At 37.6% G+C, this 22,879-nt stretch overlaps 1 protein-coding gene across 4 annotated transcripts in view; it reads right to left on the bottom strand.

Moving 5' to 3' along the window:
• STAM (signal transducing adaptor molecule) overlaps positions 1 to 22,879 on the bottom strand; it is a 91,705-nt gene that overhangs the window by 44,073 nt on the left and 24,753 nt on the right. For 2 of the 4 annotated variants that reach the window (XM_036345808.1, XM_036345790.1), the window contains exons 3-8: positions 14,397 to 14,472; positions 14,220 to 14,315; positions 11,634 to 11,783; positions 5,784 to 5,874; positions 3,852 to 4,044; positions 448 to 542 (exon numbers count right to left, since the gene is read on the bottom strand). In XM_036345808.1, the coding sequence (XP_036201701.1) occupies positions 448 to 542; positions 3,852 to 4,044; positions 5,784 to 5,874; positions 11,634 to 11,783; positions 14,220 to 14,315; positions 14,397 to 14,472 (701 nt within the window). The remainder of the gene's footprint in view (positions 1 to 447; positions 543 to 3,851; positions 4,045 to 5,783; positions 5,875 to 11,633; positions 11,784 to 14,219; positions 14,316 to 14,396; positions 14,473 to 22,879) is intronic. The other 2 variants (XM_036345799.1, XM_036345816.1) reach the window with 2 other exon arrangements.

The following is a 22,879-nucleotide window of genomic DNA, read 5'->3' on the forward strand; positions in this document are numbered from 1 at the left end:
GAAAAGAAAGAATTGTTTATGAGGTTGCACTGCATTTGTCATACTTTTATCAACTGATGATAATGAAAATACATAAATTCCATTAACACTTTTTAGTATGCATTTTTACACTAGCACATATATACATATATGAGTGTGAATATACATATATATACACACACACACACATACATATATACATATATGTGTATTTATAGGTATAGGTAGATATAGATTGTTTTTTAAAGAAAAAATCCATACTCTCTCTAAAGATAATCTTGGTAGACAAATGATTGCAATTCTTAGATGATTTATGGTAAATAATCTACTGACCAGGCAGCTGCATTTTTAATAAACACCTTGAAAACACTACTGTTTGAAAGTACCTGCTCCAAAAAATTGAATTTACTCAGCCTTCATTAAGAGGATTAATGATTATCATCCATTGGCAGACTGGAAAATACTTACTCATTTCTGGTTCAGCAGTGAGATCTGCAGTTACAAAATTAGAGGGAAATAACCCCATGCCTTGATGGGTTTCACCTTTCCACCAGTTGGGATCACTATGAGGAACAAAAAAGAATATTTGACTATAATAAAGATTTTTATTTCTATACAACTTTCCCTTTTATAGTGTTTAATTTACATTAATACCAGATTTGAAACCCACATCAATCCAGTGAAGAATGAAATGAATGTATCATTATTATAAATAAGAGATGAGGCCTCCAAGAAAATAAGTTATTAAACACATAGTACTTTATCTTTTGGAAGGCTGGTGAATGCTTAAAGGATTTACTATAAGACACTAAACTCTCCCCTCATAAAAGAGGTCCATGTACTTAAGAATTGTCAAGTTCAGGTGGTTTTAAGGCTCCACTGTAAGAATCCTTTGTAATCTTCTATAATAATAAGAGCATAATATGCTAATTAGACCAGACGTCCTTCAGGACAAAGTTGGGGCTGTGAGGGAAGCCCGGGTCTTGGGTGCCAGAGGGAAGCCGGTGCCAGCAGCCAGGGGAAGGAAGGCCTACTCTTTCACGAATTTCGTGCATTGGGCCTCTAGTCCTATATAATAAAAGGGTAATATGCAAATCAACCGAACAAAAAAACAACCAATCGCTATGAAGTGCACTGACCACCAGGGGGCAGATGCTCAATGCAGGAGCTGTCCCCTGGTGGTCACTGCACTCCCATAGGGTGAATGCCGCTCAGCCATAAGCAGCAGCACTAAGAATGTCTGTCAGTCGGACATTCTCCAAGGGCTCCCAGACTGCTAAAGGGTGCAGGCCGGGCTGAGGGGGACCCTCCCCCCCTTATGCATCGGGCCTCTAGTATGATATATAGCAAGATCTTAAGATGTCCATTCTTGTGCTCTATCTAAAATGTATCAGCAAATTTTTCCCCACAAGAAAACACATATGACAGAGACACTGTTTATAGCATAAAATGTTCACAAGGAACACACTTCAAGGTGCATACTGTATCTTTACTGTATCTGTATCTAGTCTAAGAAAAGCTAGCAAGCTCTCAAGTATTTTTGAATAAATGATCAAGGTTTTGTGCAATTTCCAATAAAATAGTTCAAACTAACTTCATTATTTTCCACTCAAGAAATGACTCCGTATAATAAAAGCCTAATATGCTAAGTGTCCAGTCTTCCGGTGAGCCATTCAACCAATTGAAGGGTAATATGCTAATGATATGCTAAGGCCACTCAACCACTCACTATAACGTGCACTGACCACCAAGGAGCAGTCAACTGATTGACCAGTCGCTATGATGTACACTGACCACCAGGGGGCAGAGAGTCAACTGGTCAACCAGTCGCTATGAGGTGCACTGACCACAAAGGGACAGACGCTTCGATGGGTAGGTTAGCTTGCTGCTGGGGTCCGGCCAATTGGGACTGAGCGAGAGGGGCCAGACATCCCCTGGAGCCCTCCCGCGATCCCTGCCCGGCTGGCCAAACTCCTGCATTCCTCCTCAGCCCCAATTGTGCACCAGTGGGGTCCCTCGGCCTAGCCTGTGCCCTCTCGCAATCCAGGAACGCTCAGGGGATGTCAGAGAGCCGGTTTTGGCCAGATTCTGCAGGCATAAGGCTAATATGCCAATCGGCCGAACTGTGGAACGACCCATCGCTATGATGCACACTGACCACCAGGGGGCAGATGCTCAATGCAGGAGCTGCCCCATGGTAGACAGAGGCCAGAAGCCAGGCTCACGGCTGGCAAGTGCAGCGGCAGTAGTAGGAGCCTCTCCTGCCTCCACAGCAGTGCTAAGGATGTCCGACTGACAGCTTAGGACCAATCCCGGTGGGGAGCGGGCCTAAGCCAGCAGTCGGACTTCCCCCAAGGGTTCCCAGACTGTGAGAGGGCTCAGGCTAGGCCAGCCGTGGGCAAACTACAGCCTGCGGGCCGGATCCGGCCCGTTTGAAATGAATAAAACTAAGAAAAAAAAAGACCGTGCCCTTTTATGTAATGATGTTTACTTTGAATTTATATTAGTTCATGCAAACACTCCATCCATGCTTTTGTTCCGGCCCTCCGGTCCAGTTTAAGAGCCCACTGTGGCCCTCGAGTCATAAAGTTTGCCCACCCCTGGGCTAGGCTGTGGGACCCCTGCCCTCCGAGGGCAAGAATTTCATGCACCGGGCCTCTAGTATTATAGTATGTACTAGAGGCCCAGCCCACGAAATTCGTGCATGGGTAGGGTCCCTACGCCTGGCCTGTGGTCAGGGCCAATCATCCCTGGCTGCCAGCAGCCAGCCCTGCCCCCTGCCGCCGCCGTTGGTCGCCTTCTGTGTGTAGGGGCAACTGGCAGGGCAATCGGGGCCCGGTCGCCACCCACATTCACCGTCACCCACCCCCAATTCCCCGTCCCCCATCGGGCGATCGGAGCCTGCCGGCTGGGGGAAGGGACCAAGAGGTTGACCAGCAGGCCCCAATCAGGTGATCAGGGCCTGCAGACTGAGGCAGCTCCTGCGTTGAGCGTCTGTCCCCTGGTGGTCAGTGCACATCATAGACGACCAGTTGTTCCGTCCTCTGGTCGATTTGCATATTATGCTTTTATATATGTAGATTATAGAAATAACCTTAAATCTATTTGAATTTATTTTTAAAACCACTTATCTGCCAAGTTTAGAACTTCATTATCAATAACAATTTTCATAAACATAAAGCTGTAGTAAGAGACAAATGCACTGAATCACCCCTCCTATGATAATGTAAATGCATATAATTCCATGTAAAATTAATTTGTTCCAAATACACTAAATAGCCCTAACCGGTTTGGCTCAGTGGATAGAGCGTCAGCCTGCAGACTCAAGGGTCCCAGGTTCGATTCCGGTCAAGGGCATATGTCTTGGTTGTGGGCACGTCCCCAGTGGAGAGTGTGCAGAAGGCAGCTGATCGATGTTTCTCTCTAATCGATGTTTCTGGCTCTCTATCCCTCTCCCTTCCTCTCTGTAAAAAATCAATAAAACATTTTTTTAAAAATACACTAAATAATAAACACACTATATTCTGTATTTATTATAAATTTCATAAATACACATATACACATATATTTGGTATTTTTTCTAAAATCTTAACTTTTTTACTAATTTAACAATCTATATTATTAAATGGAACCAAAAATGAATAGATTAAACTAAGCCTTCCCCCCAAAAATTAAAGCTAGTTAAATATATGAAGAAAAAATTAAACTACAAAATAAGAATCCAGCCATTATACCATAACCAAAGCAACCATCAGACAAAGAAAATAGCTGGATCAGTATTTTTTAATTGCATTTGGTGATAGCATCCAACAGGAGTAATACGAAACACAAAAGTAATATGTTATATATTTTTCACATGAAAGATCCATCACCTGTCATCAAGAACAGTAATAATTTCTCCAGCTTTAAAAGTAAGTTCATTATCTTCAGCAGCTTCAAAGTCATATATAGCACGAACTTTTCGGCCTTCGTGTTGGTGGTTAGTTAAGAGGTTGGATGTACTTGGATACAACGTGGAAAGGGTGGTGGACTGCTGTTTTTGTTCCTTCAGGGACAGCTCAATGGCTAGAAAATAATGGGTTTAAAAAGACCCAAAATGTTAACATGTCCAATAATCCAAAGAAGTGTAAAAATATATCTGAAGGTAAAAAGTATTCTTCTCTCAGTAGTGTAGCTGGAAACTAGGACAATAAAAATCATTTCATCAATTTTATTCATTCATTCACAACTGAAAGTTCAAAAAAATAACAAAAAAATTGAACAGCATGATGACTATTTTTTACTGAACAAGACAATTAAAATAATTCTGGGTAATTAAAAGACATAAACTTAGATCCATTTTAAAAATTTTAGTTGCAGATATATTTTCTTTTGTCTTTTCAATGTATTCCTACAGCCTAAGTTCCCGAAATGATAAAATCACTTGGGAGATAGTCTCAAGCCTCATTTGGGGACTTACTGATTACTGAGAACCTATATTTTATTGCTCCAAAGATAATTCTTTTATAATCAGTCTAAGAATTGGAATTTAGAAATAACTACAATAAAGTCTCACCTAACAAATTCCCTAAAATAGATTTCAAATGTGTCTCCTCTATCTCCATCCTCCTCTCCCCATGTAGGCCATCACTATGGGATTGATTACCTTGGTTTCAAATCAACCCAAACCCCTTCTTCCTTTCCACCTCTATTCTAGATCAATAAAAGACCTAATGAGAAAATAAAACTTTAAAACTATCCTAAGAAAATATAGGAAAATGTCTTTTAGGATGTTAGAGTAGGAAAAGAACAACTTAAGACATAAAAAAGCAAAACTAACAGAAAAGCAAAAATTTTGACTACATCAAAATTTAAAATTTGTTTGATAAAACACACCATTATCAAAGTTAAAGTATAAGCCAAAAATCAAGAAAAGAATAGATATCTACTACAGATAAAACAGGCAAAAGATTAGCATGCAAAATAAAGACTTTCTACATATCATTATGTTTTTTAAAAAGAGATTCAATAAAAAAAGAGAAAGTCAGAATGCAAATAAGCATACAAAAAAGGACTCAACCTCACTGGTAGTAAAAGAAATAAAATTTAAAATAATGGGACATCATTTTGAATCTATCATATTCATAAAACTTAAACAGTGACAAGACCAAATGCTGTCAGAAAGTTTAAAATAATAATAGCTTTCATACACTGATGATGGAAAAGAAAATAAAACTATTACCAAAATTGAAGAAATGCCTGCCCCATAAGCCAACACTTCACTCTTAGTCACACAACATACACACACACACACACACACACACACACACACACACACACACACACACGGGAACACATACAGGTATATTCAATGCAGCATATTTATTATAGTAAAAATAAAAAACAGAAAACCCAAACATCCATCAGTAGGAGGATAAATTACAGTATGTATTTATTAGTACACTGGAATATTATATAGCAGTTAAAAAAAAAGTAAATTTGATTCATATGTCTAATCATGAATAGATCACAAAACGCTGCATAAAAAATACAGTTGCAGATAGATGTATATTATTTACAAAAATATTTTATTGGACACAAAAAGTATTTGGTACTGTTTATGGATATTTATGGGTAAATTGTGTAGTAAAAATACTGATCAGTAAGACATACATGACAGCTGTGTTGGGAGAGAAGAGGAAGAAGTGATATTGAGGGAAACAAAGTAGATTTCAGCTATTTCTTTTATTTTAAAATATTTCAGGAAAAAAAATATTAAGTAAGCAACCCATCTTTTTGCCAGTATCAGGGACTTAAAAACATACCTTTGGCTAAATCTTCTTCTTCTTTTTTGTTAGTCACAGTACCAGGATCCTTGGCTACCAGAGCTGGGCTTGCTTTTGCTTGTTCTGCAGCCTAACACACACAAAAAAGGAACACAATATTTGAGGGCCGATCTCAAGTACTCCTACCCCACCTAATCTACAAAGGTGCAAGATCCTTCTTGTCAATCTAAAACAAACTTCTGAAGAATAAAGAAATCCAATTGGAGCAGCCTGAAAAGGAGAAGAGTTAGAACTGGAGAAAACAGACTGAGAGCAGCTGGATACTTAGAGCCAACAGCCTAAATAACACCATTGCAGATTTGTGTAAAGAGGTTAAACTAAAAGCAGACAGTACACAAACCAAAGGGGGGAAAAAAACCACAAAAACTAGAGATTTAAAACTGTTTAGAAAAATAAAACTGGAAAAGGGATTGAGAGAGGGAGGAAGATGACTATTTTAAAAACAGATAACTTCAAAAAAAATTTAAATATGTATTTAAGGATTCTATTGCTTGCTTCCAGATTAAAAGTCAGGATGTTCTCTTTAGGGACCCAGATTTATATATAACAATATAAATGCTCATAAAATTATACTATTTAGCAAAACAAAATACATGCAGTTAATTCTGGGAATATATTGCTGTCCATCTTAAGTATATTTTGTAAATAAGGTAGTTTACAAGTAAATTAATACATAAATTGATTCACACTTAAGGAATTAGAAGCTTCTAAGCCTCAATGGCCTCTTGGTTTTTCCATGGCAGTAAAGGCAATTCAGACTCCAGCCTATCTTACCAGTCTTATTTTCAACCATTCTATCAGTGACCAGAAACTGCTAGCCTATATACAGATATATTATATGTATATAATATATACACACATATGTATATATATACACATACTAGAGGCCTACTGCACAAAATTCATGCAAGAGTAGACCTTCCTTCCCCCAGCTGTCGGCACTGGCTTCCCTCCAGCCCTGCTTCGTCCAGAAGGAGTCTGGTCTAATGAGCATATTACCCTTTTATTATTATAGATACCCATACTGGTATTTCTACATCTATGACACACATTTGCTTTACTTATAATGTCCTCCCCTCTGGCTCTGTTTTCTCCATCCATATTTTTCCCTGTTGAGTTGCAACTCATCAGGGGGTAAACAGCTAAAATATCACTTTCTCAGTGAAACATCCCTAAGCCTCTTACTAAAGCATTCCCTCTCAAACAAGGTGCTATGACATGGGTAGATAAGAATGGGTAGTCAGGCAAACACGGGATCAAACTATAAATTCATGCACTTTGTGTCTCAAGTCCCTCAACTACAAAATGAGAATAATAATATCACCTACACACTACAGGATATTAAGACGATTAAATTAACACATGTAGCTTCTAAAATCAGGTAAAATGGGGGCCCTTCAAGGTTTAAACAGAAAGTATAACATTGTCTCCTGGGATTTATAATGTATGTAGGAGAATATATGTCATACGTAAGATGACTATAGCATAAAGGATGCTGAAGTGGGGAGTAGACCAACCCTATACTGTTTCAAGGTTTCTACATTTTACATGAAATAATATAGTATTAACTCAAAACAGATTTTTTTAAATTTATTTTTATTTCTTAAAGTATTACAAAGAGTATTACACGTCTCCTTTTTTCTCCCCCTTGACATTCCCCCGGCTTCCCCCACTCCCCAGTGTCTTGTGTCCATTAGTTATTCTCATATGCATGCATATAAGTCCTTCGGTTGATCTCCTACTCCCCCCAACCCTCCCCAGGGTTCCCACTGTAGTTTGACATTCTGCTCAATGCTGCTCTGCCTCTGTATCCTTTTTTGTTCATCAGTCTATAATGTTTCTTATTATCCATGAATGAGTGAGTTCATGTGGTATTTTTCTCAGCTTCCCAGGGGCCACCTCAGTCTCACAGGGGCCATCTCAGCCTCACAGGGGCCGTCCCCACCTCACAGGGGCCATCCCAGCTTCATGGGGGCCATTTCAGCCTCACAGGGGCCGCCTCAACCTCACAGGGGCCGTTTCAACCTCACCGGGCCGTTTCAACCCCACCGGGGCTGTTGCAAGCTCACCAGGGCCGTCTCAACCTCACCGTGGCCGATTCAGCCTCATCAGGGCTGAACCTCACCGGGGCCGTCTCGACCTCACCGGTGCCGTCTCGACCTCACCAGGGCCGTCTCAACCCCACCGGGGCTGTCACAACCCCACCAGGGCCGTCTCAGCCTCACATGGGCCGACTAAACCTTACAGGGGCCTTCTCAACCTCACATGGGCCGTTTCAGCCTCACCGGAGCCGTTTCGGCCTCACCGGGGCCATTTTGGCCTCACCGGGGCTGTTTCAACCTCACCGGGGCTGATTCAGCCTCACCGGGGCCGTTTTGACCACACCGGGGCCGTTTTGACCTTACCGGTGCCGTCTCGACCTCACCGGTGCCGTCGCGACCTCACCGGGGCCGATTCAACCTCACCGGGGCCATCTCAGCCTCACCGGGGCCGTCTCAGCCTCACCGGGGCCATCTCAGCCTCACAGGGGCCGTCCCAGCCTCACTGGGGCCGTCTCAACCTCACAGGGGCCGTTTCAACTTCACCGGGGCCGTTTCAACCTCACCGGGGCAGTTGCAACCATAACAGACTTTTTAAAGTTACAAATGTATACTATAATTCCCAGATAAATCAATAAAAAATGGAATTCTAATTTTTAAATGATTGTTAAGCAGATGAAAGGCAAAATATTATAGTAACATAGTTATATATTCCTCCCTTTTATACTTTATAATGACAAACAAACACACAAGGCACTTATTTTTAGAAAAGCTGATTACAAAAAAGCTTTTTATAGTTCACTGCATAGAACTTTAAGTACTTTCAATTCTGATCCTTCTCTTGTTGCAGTATTTTAATCATTATACAACTGAAAACTGAAAGTCAGAGGCAATCTTTTTCATAACATATAAAAATTTTTCATAATCTGGTCAATTTCACAACACAAATATGTTGATTTTTTGTGGTCTATGAAGAAATCTCTATTGGTGCAGAAGGAAGTGCAGAACAGGCTGCATTAAGCCTGCATTCCTGAACTGCACACTTTTCAAAGTTCCTTTCTATCATTAGGTTCTAAGTGTAGCAATGACACTTGTCTTATTAACTAGCCAAATAGAGGAGCAGTTTACCATTACTTTTATCTCTACAGCAAAAGTTAGTACTAAAAAAAAATCACAACAGCATAAAAATAAGTTAGGTAACTAAAGTATGACTTTTCTTAACATTTTTATTATTTTCTTCTGAACTTGGATAAAAAATAAACTTAAAAATCCTTATATTTTCATAGGCTTTTGTTAAAAATGATAACAAAAATCTACTCTGACTAAATGTGATGACATACAACTGATTTCAAAATCTAGAGGGATGTCTACAGTTGATCCTAGATGACTTTTTTAAAAAAATTAGCTTTATTGTTCAAAGTATTACAGATCTTCCCTTTTTTCCCTAGATGACACATTTTCATTAAACATAAAGTTCTTTACAAACAGGGTTTTCAATGATACACTTTCCAGAAAGTAGTATAAAAAAACCCATTCTATTTCATCTTATTGTACTTTATATGCATTTTATATATTTCTTGTGGCTAAATGATAGCAACTATAATAAAATTAGGTTTCATGTATTTTGTAGCATCTAGATGAAAAGAAGAAAAGTAGCTCTTAACTTTAATATTGCTGATCTATGTCCTGAATCTTTTGAGCAGGAGAGTAACCTAACTTCTATGCCAATCGATCAATCAATCAAATCCTCTTGCCAGTGTTCACTCCACTTCTTGTCTTTTGAAGTCTAGTCTGGACAGACACATATCCACTAACTTCTGTATCAACAGAAGGCAGAATGGTGTAGTAGAAAGAACACTGGACTGAAAGTCAGGAACCCTGTGTTGTCCTTCCAGCTCTGTCAACTACTCTTGCCCAAGTGTCCCTGGGCAAGTCACTTAATCATTCTGGGTCTCAGTTTCCTCATCTGTAAAATGGGGGGATTAGATTAGAAAATCCCTAAAGATGTCCCCACAACTGAGAGTCTAGGTTAACCAAAAAGTGCTATATATCAAACAGATCATTAATTCTTCCTTCTCTTATAGAAACAAGTCCCTTTGTGGACAGATATGCAGTTTTCACTTGCACTGAAAGCTGTATTTAAGAGCAGTGCTTCTCAAACTTCAATGTGTATACAGAATCATCCAGGATTTTGATAAAAGGAAGATAATAAATCCATGGATGCCGAATTTCTAACAACTTGATGATGATGATGGTCAATGAACCAAATTTTGAGTTACAAGCTCTAGAAAAGGTTTTTGAGGCATAGAAATTACAATTCCATTAAGCATCTACACTTTGGTACTCCACAGAATCCACTTTGATAATTAAACATTGCTTCTATTGTCAAGAAACTTATAAGACTCTTGGATTATTCTGCATAAAATTATTCTATAATTATAGATTTAGAAATTATTCTGAGAGTAGTAAAAACCAGCTGTCAGTCATGAATACTTCTAAAAGATATAATTTACCATTATAAAACTATTCAAAAGCCAAATTTTTTGAAGAAGTAAAATATCCTCCCTTCCTTACTCTCCTAAGTATATTTCTGGGTTTTTTTACAGTTCAAAAGTACACAGATAAAGTAGAAGTGTCTTGGAGAAAGTCTAGATAAGTCTGGATGAATCAGTTCATGAGTTCCTGAAGTGGTCAAAATCCCAAACTTGAATCCTTGGACAGCTGAGATTTTCTGCTCATGCTTTTGTACCACTCATTACATTTTACTCCAATCCATACACTTTAAACCCTTTTCATTAGTTGGGCATGCTAAAGGATGGTTACCCAGAATAGAAAAAGAAGAGAAGAAATACCCTCCCTCCCTTTTCTTTCTTTGCTTCCTTCCTTCCTTCCTTCCTTAATCTTCATTTGACGATAAGTTTATTGATTTGAGAGAGAGAAAGAGGGAGAGGGAGGGAGGGAGGGAGGGGAGGGAGGGAGAGGGAGAGGGAGAGGGAGAGGGAGAGGGAGAGAGAGGGAGAGAGAGAGAGAGAGAGAGAGAGAGAGAGAGAGAGAGAGAGAGAAAGAGAAACACTGGTTGCCTCCTGTGGGGACTGCACCCACAAACTAGGTATGTGCCCTGACTGGGAATCAAATCCACAACCTTTTTGGTGTACCGGACAACACTCCAACCAACTGAGCTACCCAGCTGGGCCCCTTTCATTTTTTTATATGACATTAATTAGACATCAGTCTCATTACATAATTTTTTGAAAAGGAAAGTTAAGCCTTTTGGTCAGTCATATTTATTAGGACAAAGGAAAAAGATGAAGCCACTGGTCAGGTTTTATGAAGGGAAGAAATGCTTCATGTGCTTCTCTTCCCATTGACCCCTTTATATCTCCTTCTCACTTTTAATATAGGTATTCATAAATTTCATAATAAAAAAACCTCTAAACTCATCTTTAAATTTTAAGGATATCCCTATTTTTGATGATAGCATTAAGAGCATTTAATAAGACTTACTTGATGTAATAAAGTAATTTTGTCTATATTAGAACTAAATTTTTAAAAATTTTAATTGCAAATGTTACAGCAAATTCATTTATTAAAAAGGAGAAACAGTGGGAATGTAGAAGTTAGAACACATTAATATTCCACCCTATTTTTATGGCACCTCAAAATGCAAGGTTATTATTAACAAAAAAATCCTTCAAAGTAATAAAAGCTACTTGGGTTTGGAGGGGTGAAAAGTTCAAATAAATATGGCTACTTCAGAAAAACACTGTAGCACACATACAACTTTACAAAATACCTGAGAGCCAATAGCTGGAAACGTAACTCCTTGTTCTTTAAGGTTCTTAATCATTGCCGATATTAGACTGAGCTGTGGGTCATTCTTAAATTCATCTGTCCATTCAACCATAAGGGCCTTTAATTTTTCACACACTTTAGGATGACCCTGGAAGTAGAGAAAATAATTAGTAAGATTTTATCTGGAAATAGTCACTGGATAGAAAAATATATCTGGAAATAATCAGTTGATAGAGAATTATCAGTAAGCTAAATCTGTTTGAATTGTAAGTCACTTTAAATGGTTTTGCTGTTTAATTTTGTATGGTTAATGTTTTCATTAAAGTTTTTCATTCCAAAAATATTACTAAAAAGTATACTAATTTCTGACCAATGATTTAATACAGTGGGGCCTTGACTTACGAGTTTAGTTCATTCCGTGACGGAGCTCGTAACTCAAATTACTCGTATGTCAAATCATTAAAGTAAACGAGCAAAACACGTGATGCTGGGCTGATGTTGTAGCGTTCACTGTGACGTTCGCTGCGCCAACTAGCGGTGGGGTATCTGAAGCTGGCTCATAACCCGAATTTTAGCTCGCAACTCAAAGCAAAAAACCGGCTGAGAGACAGCTCATATCTCGAAAAACTCGTTAGTCGGGACACTCGTAAGTCAAGGCCCCACTGTATAGATATCTTAAACATAAGAATTCTGAAGTGTTATAATTCTCTTTTTAAATCACCCCTGCTGGCCTGGTCACCCCTTACTGCCCACCCCAATCCCCTTCTGGCCTGGTCACCCCATGCAGCCTGCTGTTCAGTCATTTGGTCGTCCCTCATTAACCTCCCTGCCGATCTGGTCACCCCACGCAGCCTGCTGTTCAGTTGTTTGGCTGTCCCTCACTAACCCCCCTGCCGGCCTGGTCGCCCCACATAGCCTGTTGTTTGGTCGTCCATCCAATTGTTTTGGTCATGACGGCCCCTGGCTTTTTATATATTAGGATAGCATTATAGTCTCTTTATAAACAGTGATACATTTTGATGGCTATCAGGACATCATAAGAATGGTTACTGCCCAGGCCAGAAGGCTCAGTTAGACTGCGGTCCCATACATCAAAATTTGTGGGTTTGATTCCCAGTCAGGACACATACCTAGGTTGTAGGTTTGATCCCCAGTCAGGGCTCATATGCACCAGACAATCAATTGATGTTTTTCTCTCACACTAACGTTTCTTTCTCTTTCTCTCCCCACCCCCACTCCTCTCTCTCTAAAAATCAATAAAAACATATCCACAGGTGAGGATTAAAAGAGAGAGGAAAAAAAAAGAATGGTTATTAATTAGTAGAAAATATCTAAATACAACTTAATAAAGCAGAACAGGTAAAACATTTTTATGTAGTCATGTTTGAAAAGTACAGAATTTTACATTTCTTATCTCATTTCTGTACTGTTTTCTACAAAAACCTAAAAATACTTATTTTTCCAAAAAAGACATTTTTGCCTGGCCAGCATGACTCAGTGATTGAGCATTAGCCCATGAACCAAGAGGTCATGATTAGCTTCCAATCAGGGTACATGGTCAGGGCATATGCCCAGGTTATGCGTGCGATCCCCAGTGAGGGGCATGCAGTAGGCAGCCAATCAATGTTTCTCTCTCATTGATGTTTCTATCTTTCTAACCCTCTCCCTTCCTCTCTATAAAATCAATACAAAAATATATTTTTTAAAAAGGCATTTTCCCTTTTAACACTTAAAAAATTTCTTTCTTGATATAATACATCCCCCATCCCCTCCCCCACCCCAAAAAGCCAGAAATGATTACCTTTAGAATACAGATTTTTACTGGGAAAACTCACATATTACTTAAAAACTTACATTTTTTAAAGTCCTTAAATTTCAAGATTTGAATTCTTTATTCTGTACTCATTAAGTAAATATATAGTATTAAAATCCTATAATGGTCAAGCGGTAGCCTTATTCATATAAAGATGAAACTCAACAGTGCTATATTTTGGGAATATTTCTGAACAATTCTACATTGAGAAAATAATTCTGTGGCTACAAAATTATTCTGTGGTAAAAAAAAAACCAAACAAACAAAAAAAACTGTGCCTAAAAATTGATGGGTATTATTTAATCAGAGAAATACACATATTTACTTATCAGATGAAAGGAATGATAAAGAGGTTCAATATACTCTAATTTGGCTGGAAAAAAACCAACTCTCGAAATTATAAATGTGTAGTCAGTCCCCTTAGCAAAACATAATATCTACTTATATATTGGATAGAAAATAGCCTAGAAAGAGGTTTTTTTTTGTGGGTTTTGTTTTTGTTTTATTTTTAAAAAAGGACAGACTAGTCCTTTGTGGTTTAAAACAGCAGTCCACAACCGGTGGTTCGCAGACCACTGGTGGTCCTGAGGTCCGAAAGGCTGGCAACCACCGTTTTAAGGAAGCCTTTGTTGCAGTGGTCGCCAATTGGTGGTCCGTGAGGTCCGAAAGGTTGGCAATCACTGATTTAAAATGTAAAGAACTGAACAATAAAATACATTAAAAAAAAAAAAATCACTGTCTTAATTCATTTCTGGGAATAATGTTCCTTACCTTGTTTAATACGTTGCTTACTTCACTAGCAAAATCTCTTGAACATACTTCTAAGTGAAAAATTTTGCCACAGTTTGATACACATGCTCCTAGAAGCTAAAAACATAAATTCCAAAGTTAAAAGGGCTCAATTTCAGCAGGTAATTTTGTGATAGAACCTAAAATCAAATCACTCACAGTCAGAGCTTGCATAGCAACATGAGGATCTTTATGGTTCACCCTCCTCATAATAGACCGAAGACAATCTTTAGGTCTAAAAAATGAGAAATGTAACACTCAATTAGTAGTACATCAGCCCCACCCCCCAACTATCATAGGCAATAGGGAGAATATGGTAAAGAAGTTTAATTTTTATTAATGGCACAACTGAAACATCGTAGACTGACAAGTTCCTTTAAATTTTTCAAACAAGATTAACAGACTCTCTTCCTTAGCAATCACAGATGAGGCATTTTAGGCTAATTCTGAGTAAAAAAAGTTTTGAAAATAAAATGATAAGACCAAGACTTTCACTTCTAGTCATGACAGAATAACTGGAATCAGACTTATACTCCTGCTATAAACAATTACAAAGCTAGAAAAACATATGTAAAATATACATTGAGGAACCTGTTTAGTATGCAAGATCACAGGCAGTGCATAATGATGATCTCTAAGAAGGAAGACAAATTGAATAAGCTAGACTTTTGCCTCAATTTCTGCCTAGAGACATTTTCCAGATAGCAATACAAGCTTCCTGCATTAAAACAGTTCCTGGATCTCAGTAAAGAGAAGGTGATCCCAAGAAGAGAACATTATCTCACTGAGTTGAGAGGACAGAAATCAGAACTCCAAAGGCTGAGGGAGCTAAAATTTGCAAGACAGAGTAGAAGGAACTACTAGTATATGAAGAAAGGGTTCTATATACCAACATAAGGGTCCATTTCAATCTGCTGTGGGAAAATCCAAGCATACAAAGGTTAAAAACTCCACAAGGCTGGGCAAAAAATGAGATCTATGTGTTGAAGAGCCAAACACAAAAGGACAAATGTTGTGTGACTCCACTTATATGAAGTACCTAAAACAAGCAAATACAGAGACAGAAAATAGAACAGGAGTCACCAGTGGCTACAGGGGTGGGCAAACTTTTTGACTCGAGGGCCACAGTGGGTTCTTAAACTGGACCGGAGGGCCGGAACAAAAGCATGGATGGAGTGTTTGTGTGAACTAATATAAATTCAAAGTAAACATCATTACATAAAAGGGTATGGTCTTTTTTTTTTTTTAGTTTTATTCATTTCAAACAGGCTGGATCCGGCCCGCAGGCCGTAGTTTGCCCACGGCTGCTAGGAGGAGGGGGGAATGAAGAGTTCTTATTAATGCAGACAGAGTTTGTTTGGGATTATTAAAAAAGTTTTGGAAATGAATAGTGGTGACAGCTGCACAGTACAGTAAATGTACTGAATTACACTGAATTGTACACCTAAAAATTGTTAAAATAGTAAATTTCATGTTACTTGTATTCTGCCAAATAAAAGGGGGGGAGGAAGAGAATGAAGTACTGATACATACTACAACATGGATGAACATTATACTAAATGAAGCTGGTCCCAAAAACAACACATATTTTATGATTCAACCACATAGTGTATGATTCCATTTATACAAAATGTCTAGAATAGGTAAGACCATACTGATAGGAAGTAAATTAGTGGTTTATAGGGCTGAGGAGAGATGGGAATGAAAGAAAGTGCTAAGGAATACAGGTTTATTTTGGGTGTGATAAATATTCTGTAATTAGATAGTAGTGACAGTTGCACAAACATCTGAATATACTAAAAACTAATGAATTGATAGATTTCATGGTTTGTGAAGTAAATATGTAAATATAAATACACAAACAAAAGAAAAAACATTATCAAATGATTTGAATTCTAATGAGCCCTAGAAATTTTGACCAGTAAAAATAATTATCCTAGGAAAATTCTTTAAGAATGGAAAAAACAATTATCAAGCACTGTGATAAAAAGGGGGGGAAAAACCCTTCTTAACAGAGAAAAATTAGAATAAAAAATAGAAACATCTGTTCCTAAGGATGTTTCATTGTCTGTTGGGAAGTTTTACTTGAAGAGTATGGGATAAGAGGAAAAATATAAATAAAAGAGGTAATGTTTATTGACTACTCATTATGTGTCAAGCATTCAACTATCAACGATCCTAAAGCAACTACTACTGCTCTTCAGTGACTGAAGATAATATACTTTCATTCTGCATATTGCGTAGAATAGTGCCATCAGTATGGTTGATGCTCAATAAAAAGCTGTTGAAATATCAAGCTATACTCCAAAGCCACTGTAATCAAAACAGCCTGGTACTGGCACAAGAAGAGGCATATAGATCAATAGGACAGAATAGAGAACCCAGAAATCAACCCAAGCCATTATGCTCAATTAATATTTGAAAAAGTAGGCAAGAATACACAATGGAGTCAAGACAGGCTTTTCAATAAATGGTGTTGGGAAAACTGGACAGATCCATGCAAGAAAATGAAACTAGACCATCAATTTACACCATGTACAAAAATAAACTCAAAATGGATAAAAGACTTAAATGTAAGTTGTGAAACCATAAAAATCCTAAAAGAAACCATAGCAGCAAAATCTCAGACATCTCTCGTAGCAATATGTGTGTGGCTACATCTCCTAGACCAAAGGAACAAATGAGAAATAAACAAATGGGACTACATCAAAATAAAAAGCTTCTGCACAGCAAAAGAGACTATCAACAAAATGAAAAGAAATTCCACTGTATAGGGGGATATATTTGTCAATGATACATCTTAGAAGGGTTTAATTTCCAAAATATATAGAAAAATTCATACAACCTAACAACAACAAAAAAAGACAAACAATCCAATTAAAAAATGGCCAAAGGGCCTAAATAGACACTTCTCCAAAGTGGACATACAGATAGCCAAGAGACATATGAAAAAATGTTCAAAGTCACTGATCATCAGAGAGATGCAAATTAAAAGGACAATGAGGTATCACCTCAAACCCGTCAGAATGGCTACCATTAACAGATCAACAAATGACAAGTGCTGGCGAAGACGTGGAGAAAAGGGAACCCTAGTACACTGCTAGGGGAATGCAGACTGATGCAGACACTATGGAAAACAGTGTGGAGTTTCCTCAAAAATTTCAAAATAGAACTGCCATTTGACCCAGTGATCCCACTTGTAGGAATTTATCCTAAGAAACCTGAAACAACAATCAGAAAGAATGCATGCACCCCTATGTTCATAGCAGCACAATTTACAATAGCTAAGATCTGAAAACAGCCCAAGTGACCATCAGTAGATGTGGATAAAAAAGCTGTGGTAAATCTACATCACGGAATACTATGAAGCTGTAAAAGGAATGATCTCTTACTCTTTGAGATAGCATGGAGGGACCTGGAGAGTATTGTGCTAAATGAAATAAGCCAGTCAGAGAAAGACAAGTATCACATGATCTCACTTTTATGTGGACAAAATAGACCCAGAGACATAGAAGCATGGAACAGACTGATGAATCTCAGAGGGAAGGCAGGAGTTAGTGGGAGGGTGGGTGGGGAGAGATTAACCAAAAACTTACATGCATATATGCATAACCCATGGACACAGACAATAAGTACTGTAGTGAAGGCCTTGGAGCTGGGGGCGCAGGTTCAGGAGGGAGGGGGCCAATGGGGGAAAGGGAGACATCTGCAATACTTTCAACAATAAAGATAAATTTTAAAAAATCTATACTAATAAAAGGTCAATATGCTAATTAAACCAGACATCTTCCAGACATCCTTCCAGACATCCTTACAAACAAAGCCATGGTGGTGGGGGCCGAGGCAGAGGTGGTTAGGGGTGATCAGGCCAGCAGGGAAGAGCAGCTGGGGCAATCAGGCAGGCAGGCAGGCAGAGTGGTTAGGGGTGATCAGGCAGGCAGGCGAGTGGTTAGGAGCCAGTGGTCCCGGATTGGAGAGGGTGTAGGCCGAGCTGAGGGACACCCCCCCTCGACGCACGAATTTCGTGCACCAGGCCAGGCCTCTAATAATACATAAAAAAATTAGCATACCTATTTGAACCTTAAAAAATAATTAAAAAATAAATAAAATAGCCCTGACTGGTTTGGCTCAGTGGATAGAGCGTCAGCCTGCGGACTGAAAGGTCCCAGGTTCGATTCCAGTCAAGGGCATGTACCTTGGTTGCGGGCACATCCCCAGTAGGTGTGCAGGAGGCAGCTGATCGATGTTTCTCTCTCATCGATGTTTCTAACTCTCTATCCCTCTCTCTTCCTCTCTAAAAAATCAATAAAATGTATTTTAAAAATAAATAAATAAAATAAAGAGCTGTTGAGTTAAATATAGAAAATACTACTTTTCACTGTTGTACCATAGTATTTAGAATTAAAGTCTCCCTTATAGAGCCATTTATCAATTTCTGCATATTTTCCACTGAATTTGCTTTCTATGTGAAAAATGCACATACTTTCATAAAATTTATTTCTTAGAATTATAATAAGACAATGATAAGGGAAAGATGAACAATAAGTAGTACTGGGAGGAACACAGCATGTGAGAAAAATGACATGGTAATAAACACAAATGAAGTATTTTCTAAAAATTCATGCTACAATAAAATCTGCATGTGCATTTAAGAGTGTACCAATGGTTTCTATCACCTACCTTTGTAAGGGTAATCAAATCCTCATCTCTCTTAAAAACTTGTCAAAACCTCATTTTGATATTTTAAAACTTTTTGTATGATATATTCTCTCTCTTCCTTATTTTGAGATGGGAAAACAAAATAAGAAGTGAAATACAAGCAAACAAAAAACAGGAAAGGGGAATTCTCTCTCCCAATTTTCCAACCACAAAATAACTGTTTTTCTTCCATGTGATAAACAGAAATAGCATATATCACACTATTGTAAAATGTAATGAAATTGCACCATTCCTAGGATTTGTTTGAAAAGTCAAGATTATAAAGGAAAAACTGCAGTTCATCAACTGTTCTTGATTAGGGGACTATCTGTTGGAGAACATACTCTGCCATCTCTCAATTATGCTCAATACAGGCAACTGTTCCTTAATTATTAAAGCAAAATGTTACTTTTAGCACCAGCTAAAGAAGTTAGCTTGCATATAGGGCTATGTTGTTCAAAACGTGCATATTCTGAGCAAGAATCACACTCACAGTGAGACATTCACAGTTTATAAGAGAAATGGGGACTGTAATTGTGAGATAGCACATATAAGCTCATTAAATGAATACCAGGGACAAGTTTTTAGGAAAAGTAAAATGAGGGGTTACAAAAGAATACAGTTAAATTCAATAAGTTAAACATGCATATGATGTAGTTCAAATATATTGTCAGGGGGTCAAGGAAAACTAAAACTAATTCTGCAATCCTACAATTCTCTTTTCAAAGAATAATGAAATTTCAAATCTTTTTGAATAGCTCCAAGTAAATTTCCAAAACTGTTACCACACATTACTTATAAATGTTTACCTACTTATATCTATATCAGTTAATGAATGTGCTCACATAGTATTAATCAACTATGAAATAGAACTTAAAAGTACAAAAATATTAGTAATATGTTTCTAAACAGATGCACACCTGGTATTCGGGGCAGAAAAATTATTTGTAGAGTAAGATGATCTGGCATATAATGCCCCTGGTCCCCCCTAATTAATGTCAGTAGTAACCCCATGTCAGTGTGACAACCAAAGCCATCCCTAGTAGAGCAATACCACCAGGCTGAGAACTACTGCCAGACAAAAGCAGCACTGTGATACAGTAAAAAAAGAGTTGTAACTTGACAGACCTTATCTATAATAGGGAATTATAAAGCTTTCTTATCATTATGTTATTACAATACTAGACTGGTGCCAGGGACTTAGAGACACACTCAACAATGTTAGTTCTAGAAAGCACAAACATATCTTCTTCTATCAAGTTAGTTTTACAACTTTAGCTTCCAAAGCTATTTCAGAGTGAATTAAGTTTTACATTTTCATTTGATATGCTATAAAAAGTGCTTTACTACAACTTACCATTCAAGAATATACAGTGGTGAGCAAACATAGATTTACAGTGGTGAGTAGGCAAAACAAAGTTAATAAAGCAATTGTAATAATTATAACCTGCATGCCTTTTTTCATACAAACAACTTAAGATTTGGCAAATATTAAGTCAATAAATGTTGAGTTTAGTCTTAAAAAGGCATTTAAAAGACTCTGAAAATTAAGGCCTGGAAATTGGGGATATGATTGTAATAAAATATATACTGCAACAGAACTTTTTCTCTCCCTGATGCAGTCCTTCCAACTTGAAGACTTTAATTTTCCCTTAAAAAACCAGGAATATAGTATTCTATCAATCTCCAGTTGAAGGTCAGAAAAAGTCATAGCCCAGGTCCAGGACAGGACATTAAAGATCCAATGAAAAACATTTTTAACAAACTCCTTCCAAAAGACTTTTCACAAAATATTAGTAATGACTACTAGTTTATCCTTCTAATTCTGTTTGACTAAATCAAAACTTACAACCTAAATTGAGCTCTTAGCCAAGTTAAAAAGAAAAGGTACATTTTCCACCTTCAGTCAACTATATCTTTAAAGACAGTTCAGATATGAAATAGTAGCACAAATTAATCTGGCAGTCAATTACAGAACTTTAATTTTAACTCTGATATGTTTAACCTATACTTATGCTCACATTTTTTACATATAATATAAACAAATCAATCAAAACTAACAGACAAAGCTATTTTTAGTATGTGAAAACATGTTAAAGAAAACTGCTACTATCATTCTAAAAGTTCTCTTGATTCTAAACAGAGACTGTTCAGTCCATCATATGACCTCACTGGCTAGGCGTTTTCCAGTACTTACTCATACACTGGAACTGTACACTAAAAATCATCTGAATATCTCAGGAAGTTAGAAAAAAATTTTCAGAATATTTCTAAGGTTTTAAGTCCAGCATATTCAAACACTTCAGGCTTTTAAAAAACCTTATTATCTATATGAGGCAAAGAGGAATTACATCTCTTACGTTTCCTGAAATTGATATATTTAAAATAATAATTTTAACTAATAATTATTAAAGTATGTTAAATATTCTACATGCCACTAATCAAAACCAATGCTAAACTAGAAAATTATTTCTTAATTTTTCAATTTTTACAACCAATGTAATACTAATAGACATTAGAGGAAATACATTTTTAAGACTAATAGGATATATTAAGAAATTACAAATGTAGAATAGTGTATACAATATGCCGACTGTCTACGAATGGGGGAAATATATTCACATGTGTGTAAAGAAACAATGAAATGATATAAAAGAAACAAAAGTGGTTACCTAGAGGATTGGGGGTGGGGGGGGTGGGAGGAGGATAGGAGTTTGTCAATGTTCATCTTTCAAGTTGTTTTAATTTTTGAGCCATGTGAATATGTTTCTATTTTAAAAGCAAAAAAAGTGCATTTTTATTATATAAAAATACTATAAATTTTTAAATCAACTAATACACACGGTGTGTGTGATTTAAAAAACAGAACAGCAAGATTTTTTTTTGAGAGAGGAAGAATTAAGAAAAGATTTTCAAAACACCAGTGAACATTTTCCAAACTACCAGAACTCCAAAACAGGTTACTGTAACAAAAAGAAAGGAATGGGCAGGGGAGGGCAAGAGGGCAGGAGGGCAGGAGGGGAGGGGGAGGAAAAGGGGGAGGGAAAGGAGAGGCCGAAGGATTTTTTAAAAACTATTTCCTTAGGGAAGAAAGACTTAAATCACTGTATTTATGCATTAAATAATTCTATAATATGTTGCTTGATACACATTTTTATTTTTAAAAATCTTACTAAATAAGAAATGTTTTTCCAAATGTCCCCTTTATCATCCCTAAATGAGTCCTCTTAAATAGATCTATACATAATAATAAACATGGTAATTGACCGTACCTTTGCTATGCCTCCCATTGGCTAATCAGCACGATATGCAAATTAACCACCAACAAAGATGGCGGCTAATTTGCATACGTAGGCTCCAAGCAGTGGAGCGAAGCCTGACGGCCCAGGGCTGGAGCAGGGAGGCCTCACGTCCCTGGGGCCAGCAGAGCAGCTAAGCCTGACGTTTCTGGGGCCGGCTCCAGCCAGAACTCGGCCAGAGCGAAGAGTTGGGCCCCAGGTGCTGGAGGCAAACTGGTGCCAGCTGCCAGGGGAAAGGAAGGCCTATTGCACAAATCTCTTCATGAAACAGGCCTCTAGTACATTTTATAAAATTACAGATTAACACCAAATGGTAATACTTTTTAAAAAAAAATCTAAACTATTGCCTAAAAAAATAAACTTACTAATTGCATTGCAATCTATAACTTCCCTCTACACTAACCTACCCTGTCTAAATTTGTCACAGGACAGCTGATGTCCCTCTCCTCTCTCACACCAATTACATGTCTTAATCTTCTTTAAAGCACACCAGGTATCTAGAATAACTCACTGACAACCTATAATATTGTTCAATAATCTTATGCTACCATCAGCAACCCATACCTAAACATACAGGGTGTCCCCACCAAAAACTGTATATGCACTTTGAATGACTATAAACTCAGTGTTTATTAACATACAGTT

Source organism: Myotis myotis, unplaced genomic scaffold, assembly GCF_014108235.1.
Source record: "Myotis myotis isolate mMyoMyo1 unplaced genomic scaffold, mMyoMyo1.p scaffold_m19_p_1, whole genome shotgun sequence".
Lineage (NCBI taxonomy): Eukaryota > Metazoa > Chordata > Mammalia > Chiroptera > Vespertilionidae > Myotis > Myotis myotis.